Here is a 13,842-nt window from a genome sequence, read left to right on the forward strand (position 1 = left end):
CATTCTGGATGCTTGTCTTCAGTAGATAGAGACCTCAGGGTGTCCGTGTCCTTCATCTCATATAGTAAATAAATAATCTGTAAGATATATCCGTCCAAGCCTTGGTGGGGTGACAATCCAGCATAAGATCCTTCAGGGTGTTGCGGAACCAATATCTACAGAAAGAACCTAGAGCTTTCAGGTGGTCAAATATTAAAAATGTAAGGTCGTTTGTAAAAGGACTCATTGGGGAAGACATCTATAACTTCAATGAGAGCTTGGCTACAATGCGGCATCTTCCAGTAACCACCAGTCCATCTCGTCTCTCGGGGACTCATGCAGCCAGCAGTGGGTGGTTGGTCTTTCTGTTGATGCGGAAAGAGCTCCTGCTTGTCTAGACTGATGGCTTCAGGTGAATAGCAGAACTGTTTGGTCGAGCAGCAAGAATATAAAGAACATTCTCCTTCAAGAAGGAATCCCAGTTCACCTGTCTGCGAGAGACATTTTTAATGAATGCAAGGCAAATATGATGAATAAAACCTGTTAAATGGGTTGTATGGTATAAAAATCCCCTTGCCCACTGCCCTATCACAGTACCTTTTTCCAGAAACATTACTCTTGTACATGGGTTTCATCTGATGTTCAAGTACGTGGCAATGCCAGATGTAGCCCATAAACAATAGTGGGGCTGTTTTGGGGAGGGAAAAAAATTCTCACAGCCTCCTTATAGGGGTTATGCCATGAATTGCATTATCATCTACTGCATCTACGGGATAGGTGATAAATGTTGGACTGCACGGGTCAAGAATAGGCATTTTTACAATTGTGGGGGACATGTGGAATGGGAAAGTGTGGGGCATAAGGCTGGTATCCATGTTTTGCAGATCAGCGGTTTGTGGACTACAAAAATGGCTACGTTTGTGTGCATGAGGCCTTAAGATGATTGGGTCGTCCTTGTTTTAGCTGCTGTTGAAAACCATGATCAACGCCCATTAGAATCAGTATGAGGTGTTTGCTCTCGCTGGGTGCAGTGTGAGCACTAGTGTAGAGCGAATCGAAGTGCATGAACTGTACTTTGATCTGAATTTCAGGGAACGTTTGATTCACCGTGATGCCGAATTTCCTCGTGCTTTGTGGTAATGAATCCATTTTCCCTGAACACTGGGATCAGTGCTCTGTATATTTTATTATTTTCCATTATAACATGGTTAGAAGGGAAAATAATAGCATTCTTTAATTCAGAATGCTAAGTAAAAGGTCCATTGTGGGGTTAAAAAACAAACAAACACATAACTCACCTCATCCATCTTGATCGTGCAGCCGGGCTCATCTTCTTTCTTCTTCTTCTTGCAGGACCTGGCTGGAAAAGGATCTTCAGTGATGTCATTGAGCTCACCAGGTGGTGAGCGCGATGATGTCAGGGCAGGTCCTCCTGAATGAAGATAGAAGATTCTTCTATCTTCATTCAGCAGGACCTGAGCTGATGTCACCACGCTCACCACCTGGTGAGCGCGAAGACGTCACCGAAGATCCTTTTCCAGCCAGGTCCTGCAAGAAGAAGAAGAAAGATGATGAGCCCAGCTGCACGATCAAGATGGATGAGGTGAATTGCATTTTTAAATGTTTTTTTTTAACCCCACAATGGACCTTTTACTTAGCATTCTGAATTAAAGAATGCTATTATTTTCCATTATCACCATGTTATAATGGAAAATAATTAAGTAAATGGGGTGCTGGGTAACTCACCCCTCGTCTCCTTAGCAACCATGCATGAAAATCGCATTGCATCCACACTTGCTTGCGGATGCTATGCGATTTTCACGCATCCCCATTAATTTCTATGGGGCCTGCGTTGCGTGAAAAACGCAGAATAAAGAACATGCTGTGATTTTCACGCAACGCACAAGTGATGCGTGAAAATCACCGCTCATCTGAACAGCCCCATTGAAGTGAATGGGTCCGGATTCAGTGCGGGTGCAATGCGTTCACCTCACGCATTGCACCCGCGCGGAAAACTTGCCCGTGTGAAAGGGGCCTAAGAGTCCCATTAGAGCCATGGTGTGCAACTGCTGGGGCATCTTTGGATCAAGGAGCGAGGTTGCCAAACTTGTTTGTCTTTTTTTTTTTTTCTGAACAGTTTAGGTCAAAATGATGAAAAACAAAACTAACAAATATTATATCATAATAATTGTAAGCTTTGTATGTCTATAGCTCCGAAATCCTATAGGAAAGTATTAGTAATATAAGAACCTGCACAAGCACCTGACATGGCTGTTTTAGTAAGTAATTGTGATCCACACTAACGCACCTGGAGCATCTATTTTTATAACTATGTTGTATTATCCTCTATTATTCCTAATAAAAGCTGAAGAAGAAATTTCTAACAGGGTGTTACCAGTTGATGACGTCCCCCTGCACAATGTGACACTATCTATACAGTGCTGCCAGTGGCAGAGTGTGCAGGGACACCCCCCCAGTTGGAAATTTCTTAGTTAGCTTTTATTAGGAATACTAAATTAGTAGGAATACTGCATTTCTTTTAGTAAGAATACTAATTGACAATTTATCCGAAAAACTTCTAGTAAGGATTTTAAGGGAATGACCCAACATAGAGTCATAAGAATAAAATGCTCCAGAATTGCTATTACATGGGAAATGCAAGTAGCTACAAAAGCAGACATGTCAGGAGAGGTGATAGGTCTAAATTAAACTATTTTATGCCATGGTCAATAGTCCGCCATTTTTATGAACATTTTCAGAATTTCCAGAAGGGATGGGACCTAATACTGAAATGCTTGATATGATATTGCTATAGAGTTTACCATCTGCCACCACTAGAGGGAGCACACTGCCGCTGGGTAAATCTATACGCAGGGAGCTTTACCTAGTGGTGGCTGCAGGAGGCTAGAATTATATAATTTATCAAGTCCAAGCAGAACTGGTCTGATTAAAATATATGATGAAAATAATTAGCGCAAAAGGCAGTATATATAGGAAAAAAATGTATGCATCTGTCAAAAGATCACAGGACGCGTTTGCCATAATCCCTAGGAACATCTCCCAAAGTGAGAACAGAGCCATATTTCCTCCTCTTTCAAAAAGTTTTTGATAAAGACATTTTTCTCTCTCTTGCTGACAATTATCATCTTATTTTATGGTTTCATCCCGGCTGCCAAATGTGGCAATGTTCTCAGTTCAAGCTGTAATTTCCATCAGGCAGATTTTTATTAGATGTATAATTTAGGTGTAGTAAGGTCTTTAAACATTTTAACACACGGTAATAAATTAAGGCTGTGCCGTGCGCCTCAACCCGACATAGTAATTACAGTCTAAACTAACAAAACTGGTGAAAATTAGATGTTAATGATACCGGATCTTCTAAAATAATGAATGGGAATGCAGCGGGAATTTGTTCAATGATCTATGGGCTCTAAGGAAAGGGCTCGGTACGATCCTGCTATATAAATGACTACAATTCTCTCATTCATTAGTGCCCATTGTGGTACAATTATGAAAGTAAATAATGAAGGCACAAAAATCGGTATTAGGATATAATGGGCCAATCTCTGTCTACCAGAATGGGAACTTTTTATGATGAGATATCCCATCCTCTATCATTCAGAGACTCTAATTCCCCTCCATCTACAGGTTAAATACCAGTGATTAGATGTATTGGTAGGGTGACTGTGCTGGGACTTCCAGCTGAGATAGGGAGAGATAGAACTGCTTCAGTTAGGTTGTGGACACAGAATTGTTCTTTACTGCTGACTATTCTGCTTTAATGTGATTTAAAGAAAAACATAGTAACAGTAATATTTAAAGGGGTTGTTTCACTTCAGTAAATGACCTTTATCATGTAGAGAAAGTTAATACAAGGCGATTACTAATGTATTGTGATTGTCCATATTGCTTCCTTTGCTGGCTAGATTCGTTTTTCCATCACATTTTACGCTACTCATTTCCATGGTTACGACCACCCTGCAATCCAGCATTAGTGGTCGTGCTTGCACACTACACAAAGAAAGCTCTGGCCTCTCTGGTGACCAGGATCGTGGGAGTGCACATAGGCCTGTGCTTTTTCCTATAGTGTGCAAGCACGGTCACCATTGCTGAATTGAAGGGTGGTTGTAACCAAGAAAACAAGCTATGTATAATGTGATGGAAAAATGTATCCAGCCAGCAAAGGAGGCAATATGGACAATCACAATACATTAGTAAGTGTCTGGTAGTAACTTTCTCTACAGGATAAATGCCATTTGCTGAAGGGAGACTACCCACTTTAAGTAATAAGCATAAGTAAAAATAATTTTGTTACCTAATATGTCAACCACAGACATCAGAAAATACTGCTTCCCATGTCTGGGACCTGCACCTATATCTAGAATGGGACTCCCCAAAGTAAATGAGAGTGCACCGCTCAAGCATGACCGCCTTCATTCTACAGGAGTGCCGAAAATAGCCGACTTGGCTATTTCTGGAAAGAGGTGAATGGAGAGGCGGCCATATTTGCGTAGTGCGCTCTCCATTCACTTTTTGGGGAGTTCCGGTAACAGCTGAGCACGCTCGCTCGGCTCTATTTAGAACTCCCACAGAAGTCAATAGTGAGCAAGCTGTGCATGCGTGGTGTGCTTTCCTTCACTTTGGGGGTCTCATTTTAGAGACAAGTGCAGGTCCCACAGGTGTGACCCGCACCTATCTGACATTGGTGGCATATCCTAGCGATATGCCACCAATGTGTGAAATGTTCTAACCCCTTTGAAGGGGTTGCCCAAAGGGCGTGTTTATTTTTTCTTCAGAAACAGCGCCACTCTAATCTGGTGGTTGTTTTTGATATTGCAGCTCTGACTGGAAAAAATATGTAGCTTGTCATTTTATGTTGCAGATGCTGCAGATTTCAGCTGAAGTTTTTTTTATACAAAAACCGCATGGCCATATTTTTAGAGTATGCTCACATCGCTGTAGCACGCTAAGAATTTAGGCGCAAAATTCTAATTTTTTATTTGGCTTTTCCATTGATTTCACTGGGAATTTGCACATAGAATCCACACCATAAATAAATATTTCCCGTTGAAAAGAAATGGAGTTGAACAGAGCACATTCTGCATGTAGAAGGCCTGAGGAATGTAGACATGGAAAATCTGCGACAAGATATGCATGTCATTCATGAAAGTTTTTATGTGGCTTTGCTGTGGATTTCGCCACGATCTGGCCAGAATCTGCCTTGGGTCCACTGCTGTGCGGAAGTACCCCGAAGGTCCATTCAAAACCTTTCTGTAATTGTGGCACAGCTTTCAAGGTGGAGCAACTCAGATGTGTTTATACCGTAATAAAAACTGCTCCATCTGCACGTAGCTTCCAACATTTAGGAGGAGACACTTACCTGTTCTCATCTGGGTCTGTGGTCAGTGGCACCTTTTCTTGGCTCTTGCCACTTGTGCTGCTGGCCGGGCTGCTCTCAGACATGGGCCCAACATGGCTTATACTGTAATAATGGGTAAGAACAAAGCAGACTGTACGTTAGATGACTCATTTCAGACTTCATCAAGCAATCTCATTTGATGATGACCTTTTACTGTATATGTAATACAGTATATACCACCAATACCATAACGTGGAGCAGTGCCGGCGTCAGCACCTGGCATACCCAGGCAAATGCCGGTGCTCCAGGGGGTTGCCCACTGTGCTGAGAACATGGCACGCTCTGCCCTCAGTGTGCACCACGTTCCCCTACCTCCTTCCCCACTGTGTCTCGGGTGCCCCTGGCCACCAATGAGGAGATAGTACTGAGGAGGGGGGACACTGCGCCACCAATGAATATAATTTATCCCTAAATACAAGTGTATGAAGCGGGTGCAGTTGTAGCAAATACCCGCCACCCAGCCTCAATGACAGGGCACGGCAATCCGCAAAACTGAGGCAATTAACCCCTTAGGTGCGGCACTGGGAGGTTATTATATTGTATGGGGGCACAGGGGGTCATTATACTGTATGGGGCCACTAGGGATTACCATACTTTCCGGGGGGCACTGGGGGTCATTATACGGTGTGGGGGGGGGACATGTAAATGCAAAAAATGCCATAAAGGGGCCCACTGAGATTTATCGCCCAAGGGCCCACATGAACCTGGAGCCATGATGACGTGGAGAACCAACCTTTCACCACTACAGATACCACGTAATTTGTGAATAGTTTTACCAACGAGGGTTTTGTTGACATACAGTCGCTGTGCTCACAAACATATTGAAACTGATCACATTTGATGCCCCATTACTTTGCCGTACATATTCAGATCCCCCATAACTAACAACATGACTGTCAAAACAAGACCAACAACAGAAGCCCCATTTAACCCTTTCTTCATGGAGCAATTTTCAGTTTTTGCATTTTTTGTTTTTACTCCCTGACTTCTTGGAGCCATTGCTTTTTTATTTTTCCATTCACATAGCCGTATGAGGATATTTTTGCGGGACAAGTTGTACTTTCTTATGGCATCCATTAGCATTGCATAGGATGTAGTGGGAAGCTTGAAAAAAAAAATCCTAAATGTGGTGGAATTGGGGAAAAAAATGCAATTCCGTCACAGTTTTTTAGTTTTGTTTTTACGGTGTTCACTATGCTGTACTGAACTGTCTTGTGCTCTTCATTTTCCAGGTCAGTGTGGTTATTGGGATACTATATTTCTTTCTTTTGTTTTAATAATGAAAAGAAAATTTTAACTTTGGATAAAATTATTTTATTCCCTTTTTACACCTAGAGACTCAGCTTTCTCAGCTGCACCCTCTGCACATTGATTGAGAATGAAACTACAGAGGGTGTGGCAGTTGCAGAGAGAGCAGAGTCTCCAGGTGTAATGGCAACTCCCCCATTGCTCTTAGAGGCTCATTTACATTAATTAAAACATAATTATTCTCAGTAATGTGGACACATATGAACATGGGACCAACACAGATGTCTTCAGCTGCAACAGGTCAGCCACCTTCATAGGTACAAATCTGCTGGCAGATGTCCTTTAATGCTACCTATAATGCCTAAACAACAAGGCCAGACTCAAGACCCACAAATAATCCCACTGTCAGGTAGAGTGTCCCCATACAGTTCCAGCCACCGGGATATCCTTTCCAGCCAAGGAGCAACTTCCTCTCCAGGGCTCCTCAACATTGCATTGATGGTGGAATTCATGCGTTCAATGATAGGGGAACTTTCAACTCCAGGTAAGGCGTGACTTCAATAAGTATTGAAAAATATAAGGCTCTGTCTGATCAGTTCTGTCTCTGGCTGTAAGGTAACTGGCTGCAGTAGAGGCCCTCCTCACCACGGCTCTGTCACCAGTTGATAACCAGAACTACCAAGCCCATCCTTTTGTTTAAGACCCACACCCTCGGGCAGCTGTCAGATAATAATGGAGGAGACCAATCAGCAATACTTCACCCCTGAGCATATTCCTAAGCATTCTGCATCCGTATTTTTATTCAGCCTCCCTTCCTGTCTTTTAATTTTCATATAAATGGGTGAGAGCAGGATAATCAAATGAAGAGCGCTGTGAAGATTATGAGGCCAGTAATGGAATCTACACATCTTCTTAATCCGATTATCAGCCTATTGCTTGAGAAAATAACATATTATATTGATGTATGAAATAAAAGACATGAGAGGGTAATTATCTTTTATTAACAAGACCATTAGGGACGTTCTGTTCTACTTATTTATTAGCTGAATTAAAACCTAATATCCCGAAATATAGGAGGTTTCATCTTAGTGCATTAAGCACCAAGTTCAGTTTATCTTCCCGAAAGATGATCGTAAAAAAAAAAGAGCAAAATTTCGAATAAATAAAATCTATCGTCTATTTTCAGCTACACGGGTTGTACTATATTCTTTACTGGCTCCTATGGTACAGAATCGCCCCTCTATAAGCCAGAGCTGCTTTAATTCTGGTGGGCTTGTTTACATACATTCCATATTTTAAGGGCACAAGGAGGCTCTTCAGCAGGGGTTAGCAACCTTCGGCATTCCAGCTGCTGTGAAACTACTACTCCCAGCATGAACACTTGCTCAACTCCTCTTGTAACTCCTATAGAAGTGAATGGAGTTTCAGAAAAGCTGGAGCACCGGAGGTTGCAGAACCCTGCCCTATAGTGACACCCCTGTGGATTCCATTATTAAGCCAAAGAGTCTATTGGGAATCCACAGGGGTGTAGCTATAGGACGGGTTCTGCAACCTTCGGCACTCTCCAGCTGTACTGATACTACTATTTCCAGAATGCTCCATTCACTTCTATAGGAATTACAAAAACAGCTGAGCAAAAGTGCATGCTTGGAGTTGCAGTTTCACAGCAGCTGGAGTGCCAAAGTTTTCCAGAACCCCGCTGTAGGGGGTTGCAGAGGTAGCATTTGAGAAGGCCTCAATGTCACCTAAAAAAAACATTAAAATTACTGTATAAATGGCAGTAGTCTAGGTGGGGGCCCTCTTACAGGGTTTGAAGGGGTTGTCCAGAATAAGAAACACATGGTTGCTTTTTTTCCAAAAACAGCACCACCCTTGTCTGTGGGTTGTGTCTGGTATTGCAGCTTGACTCCATTGGAGTCAATAGGGGATAGCTGCCATACCGCACGCAACCTGTGGACCGGGGCTGCGCTTTTTTTTTGGAAGAAAACAGCCAAGTTTTTCTAATCCTGGACCTTTAAATTAGGGTCTAGAACAGAGGTTCCCAACCTTTTGTATGTTGTGAGCCACATTCAACTTTCAATGTTGGTCCGGAGCAACAGCCAATTCAAAGTAGAAGAGGTAAATTTTGAATGTGGAGAAACGAAAAAACAAGAAATTGCTAAAATTTGCTGATAAATATTTCAGTGTGACATTTAACAGTGAACATCCCAATTTGCACTGTTTGGTGGTAAATCTAGGATAGGTCTGCAACAATGTCAATAGCCAGTACATATGGTCATAACGCAGGACTGCCATGATGAGCCATGCAGCAGGGGGTCATGAGCCACGTTTGAGTTGGGGACCCCTGGCCTAAGAGTTTTTGGATGTACCTTTGGGTCCCTACAGCAGCCTTACACATAACTTTGCCATGGTTTTCTTGGACTTACTGTAGATATTGATGACCTATCCTCATCAGATCAGTGGTGGTCCAACACTTCATCAGTCAGCTGTTTCCGGCAGCCATCAGCACCAGAAACTATACAGTGGATGGAGCCAAAATTACAAGGTTCAACCTTGCCAGGGTACTGCAGTACTCCAGCTCCATTCACTCTATAGTTTTGGCTGCTCGAAACAACTGACTGGTTGTTGTGTCGGGAATTGGACCTCCACCAATGCGATTTTGAAGAACTATCCTTAGGAAGGGACATCATCTACAGTAAACCCCTTTAAAGCTAATATACCTCTTACATGAAAGACAACCATGAGCTCCTTCCTGTGTAGAACCACGCTAACATCAACCACAAGTTTTCATTTCATTTTGTCAAAGAACACGCTTCACCCAGAGGCTCGGTCTCACCTGACATTACACGAAGCGGCCTCTTTAGATTGTTTGCGGAACCAACCATGCTGAGCCCTTCTGCATTCACTGCCCGTAATCAAGCCATCATTATCCTGGTCCAGAGTCAGAAACGTGGCACGAGCTCGTTCTCGCTCCTTTACTGATAAAAGCCTCAACAGCGAATTCTGTTGAAGAAAAATGACACATTACAAAGAGTCATGACAGGCATCACCGAAAGAATGCAATTAAAAGTGACAGACATATTGTTGTATGGTGGCCAGGGGGTAAACATAGTGGCACTGGATCACGGAGGCCCAGGCACCATCTACAGAAAATATATATGTTTTTACTGGGTTTTCTTGGGTTTCTTTTCGATACTCCAATTCCTAAATTACAACAGATTGAGGTGTGCTATCTTTGACCTCTCCTGATTAGTATACTTGTGCTGGAGTGATACGCTAGTGGGCTGTGTCCGCTGCTCCACTCTCTATGTGTCTGTCTGTCCGGTGTGAATGTGGGAACAGGAGCTTAGTTCAGTGTATCTCACCTCAGGTTCAGCACTGCAGGAGTTACGCCCTGTCTCTCTTTACTTTGTGTGCTGCTGTCCAGCTGCTGACGGACTAGCTCAACAGCTCCCCTATAAATACCTGCTTGTCTCTCTCACTGTGCCTGATCAACACAGGTCCAGCTAAGTTCTTCTAGTCTGCTTTACCTTGCTATCTGATCTGTATAATCTTTGTACCTGTCGATATACTGACAGTTGACGTCCTGGGGTTTGACCTCAGCCTGTTCCTGATTCCAAGTTAGTCTGATCCCTTTGGTACTCCAGGGTGACCCTGATTCCTGTGGATCAACAAGCCTACAACTCAAGGCTGGTTGGCACAGTAGATCCACATCCACAGGTCCTGACAAGGAGTGAGACAGGCAAAGTGCTCCAGCATTATAAATGCATAAGACTGCTTTCTGACCAATGTTTTCAGGGATTGTCCACATAAGACAACTTCACAAATGTTACAGCAGTTCATTTTTTGGATTTTATTTTATTTATATATTTTGTACCTCGTTTTAGCAGTTCCAAACTGCGAACAGTGAATAATGTAAATATAGATACTGGAAGGACCAATGAAGAGATAACAACCTATTGTAAAATCCTACTTTTTTTTATGCCGTTTTAGATGTTCTGTAGATGTAGTGTAACCAGATAGACTTTGTGTGTAACCTGCAGATTAGGAGTCTTTCCTTAACTCTACATTCTTTAAATACTCATTTTCACTCTCCATGTCTGCTGAGTGGGAGTGGGTTCTCCTACCTGTGATGGAGGACCTGTATTGTGAGCTTTGACCAATGACTGTCATTCTTCTTTCCTCAAATCTTTAATGACTCTTAGTAATAACTTTTAGTGACTGAAGAGGTTTCTAGCAGAACAGAAAACCTGTAGAACAGGATTCCGCAATCTTCGGCACTCCAGCTGCTGTGAAACTACAACTCCCAGAATGCATACTTACTCGCCTGTTCTTTTAACTCCCATAGAATTAAAAGCAGGATCCTGGGAGTTGTAGTTTCAGAACAGCTGGAGTGCCAGAGGTTGCTGATCCCTGCTGTAGGAAAAAGGGAACCACATCAGCTAAAAGCTGACAATGATTTTACCATAACAAGTCCCATCACCCATCAGGTGGGTATCCCATCCGCCAGGTGTTTAAGGCAACTCCTATGGGCACTGACTTAGTACAGACTTAAGAATCAAATAGCAGTTTTACCATTTTTATGCTGCAGTACAGATACAACTGACCTGTGAGCGCAGCTTTTGCAGTAGACAGATGGACTCATGGGAAAGGAAATCAGCCCAGTCTATCTGCCCTTTCTTCTCAGGATCCATGGAGGAGAACTGTAGACTGGCTTGTTCCTCAAGTTCATCACTCAACTGCTTCTCCTGCATTCTCCGGTTCACCAGATGCTTGTAATGGAGGAAGTCATCCAGGGTAAGGGTACATTCTGCATAGAGATGCAGTTATGAACAGAGAGCTCATTAGCACCGCATATCTCTTAAGATACCGTCAGATTAATTCAAGTGTAACAGTCCCTTACATTTTTCTTATATGTGGGGGAAATGATTAGAGGTACTTTTGTAATATACTTTATCTGATTTTGTTCACTTTTTTAAAAAAAAACTGTCACTTGTCAATGCTCTAAATGAGAGTTTCTAAGGAAAATGCTTCTTCAGCCTATACTACACGGTGAAGGCGGCTTAAGGTTACACACTTCCCCTACACACTAAATAGAATGATGATATCACAGTGGCCCTCTAAAGATGTCCACTTTCAGCAAGAACCCCTCTGGACCCGTGGAGATAAGCATACTTACCTGCTCCCAACCACCTTCGGTCACCCCCACTCATGTACTCTGTTCCGTTTGTTAACAAGCATCACATGTGCCCCATGCATTATGTCAATGGGTCATATGACTCATGGGGACAAATCACTGCTGCGGCAAGTCATTGGCAACCCTGATGTTGATGAGGGGGACTAGGGTGCGCCAGCAGCAGGTGGAAGGAGACAGAAATGAGTGGCAGGGAGCAGATAAGGCTACTTTCACACTTGCGTTAAACTTTTCCGGTATCCTAATGGATTCTGAATGGAGAGCAATCCATTCACTATGCATCAGGATGTCTTCAGTTCAGTCACTGTACGTCTAAAATTCTGGAACACTTGCCGGAATGTTGGATCTGGCATTATTTTCCATTGAAATGCATTAATGCCGGCCCCAAAAAGGACCCAGTTTTGCAGTTTGCGCATGCGCAAACCTTTAAGCATATGAAAAAGATAAATACCGGATCCGTTTTCACGGATGACAACCGGAGAGACGGATCCGGTATTGCAATGCATTTGTGAGACGGATCCGCATCCAGATCAGTCTACAAATGGTGTCCATTTGCATACAGATTGCTGGATCCGGCAGGCAGTTCCGGCGACAGACTTCCTGCCGGAATCCAACAACGCAAGTGTGAAAATGCCCTAAGTATAGTATGCTGCACTCAATAAGTCTGGTAATGTGGGGGGGGTTCTTGCCATAAGGTGGACGACACCTTTAAGAAGAAAAATGTAAGCATAGACATAACATTTAAAAATAAGCTTTCAAAATATTGATTGATAATTCATGAACCACCCACAAAAACTGGCTGTAAATCAACCTGATTTGTAGCTTTTTTCTGGCCGGATTTCCGAGTTTTGAGTTCATCCACCGTGATGATGAGAATAGCATCATCTTTAATCCGGACCAATGTTTTATGGTTGCAGTTACTGAGCAGAGGATGAGCGCGCTGTGCAGGTTCCTATCACTAGGTCTCATAGCTGAGGCTGCCATTATAGCGCTCGCACCTTTATTCACACCCACGTTACAAAAATATAACAGTACAGTAGTTAACGGGTTTCTTGGGAAGCTCTGCGTGGTGTGCACACATGCTTGTTTGGTAAATTACAGTTTGAGGCTGAGATGGATAAAGTGGTTCAGTGTTTAAAGGGAACCTGTCACCTCCAAAAGGGATATAAAACTGGCAGCATTACCTTATAGCAGCCCCCAGTCTGTTACTGATCAGGTGTGTGAACAAGAAATTCGGTAATCCATACTTGAGAAAAACGCTTTTTTAATCTCCCTGAGCGCTCTGTTTGCAGTGAGCTTGAAGTCAAGGGGGCAGCGGCCTCCTTGGTTCAAGTCAAGCAATGCCCGCCTCTCACCCGTCCCCTCCTGACTATGATTTACATATTTACCATTCCTTGGGATCATGCCAGTCTGGCGCCTGCGCGGTGCCCCACTTGTGACGGCACGATTCCGTCTCGGGCTCCTGCAGTCAGCCGGCCATAATTTTATAACTGCGCATGCGTCGGCCGGCTCGATTTGGCGTGTGCTCGACGGCAATAATCAGCGTGCGCGCTTGCCGAATCGAGCCGGCCGGCGCATCGCAGTTACAAAATCTGCCCGGCTGACTGCGAGAGCCCAAGACGGGATCATGCAGTCACAAGCGGGGCACCGCGCAGGCACCAGACTGGCACGATCCCAAGGAATGGTAAATATGTAAATCATAGTCAGGAGGGGATGGGTAAGAGTCGGGCATTGCTTGACTTGAAGCAAGGAGGCCGCTGCCCCCCTTGACTTCAAGCTCACTGCAAACAGAGAGCGCTCAGGGAAAAAAAGCGTTTTTCTCAAGTATGGATTACCGAATTTCTGGCTCACACACCTGATCAGTAACAGACTGGGGGCTGCTATAAGGTAATGCTGGCAGTGTTATATCCCTTTTGGAGGTGAGGGACTGAGCTGATGCATCCTGATGCATAATGAACGGAATGCTCTCCATTCAGAATGCATTAGGATAAAACTGATCAGT

The 13,842-nt window shown here is 43.5% G+C and overlaps 1 protein-coding gene across 1 annotated transcript in view; it reads right to left on the bottom strand.

Annotated features, from left to right (window-relative positions):
* Positions 1-340: 340 nt before the first annotated feature.
* Positions 341-13,842, bottom strand: part of PHF24 (PHD finger protein 24) — a 68,158-nt gene continuing 54,656 nt past the window's right edge. Inside the window, exons 4-7 of the mRNA XM_044292599.1 lie at positions 11,254-11,456; positions 9,483-9,649; positions 5,360-5,461; positions 341-470 (exon numbers count right to left, since the gene is read on the bottom strand). Of these exons, the coding sequence (XP_044148534.1) occupies positions 374-470; positions 5,360-5,461; positions 9,483-9,649; positions 11,254-11,456 (569 nt within the window). The 3' untranslated portion in view covers positions 341-373. The remainder of the gene's footprint in view (positions 471-5,359; positions 5,462-9,482; positions 9,650-11,253; positions 11,457-13,842) is intronic.

This window comes from Bufo gargarizans, chromosome 1 (assembly GCF_014858855.1).
Source record: "Bufo gargarizans isolate SCDJY-AF-19 chromosome 1, ASM1485885v1, whole genome shotgun sequence".
NCBI classification, from domain to species: Eukaryota; Metazoa; Chordata; class Amphibia; order Anura; family Bufonidae; genus Bufo; species Bufo gargarizans.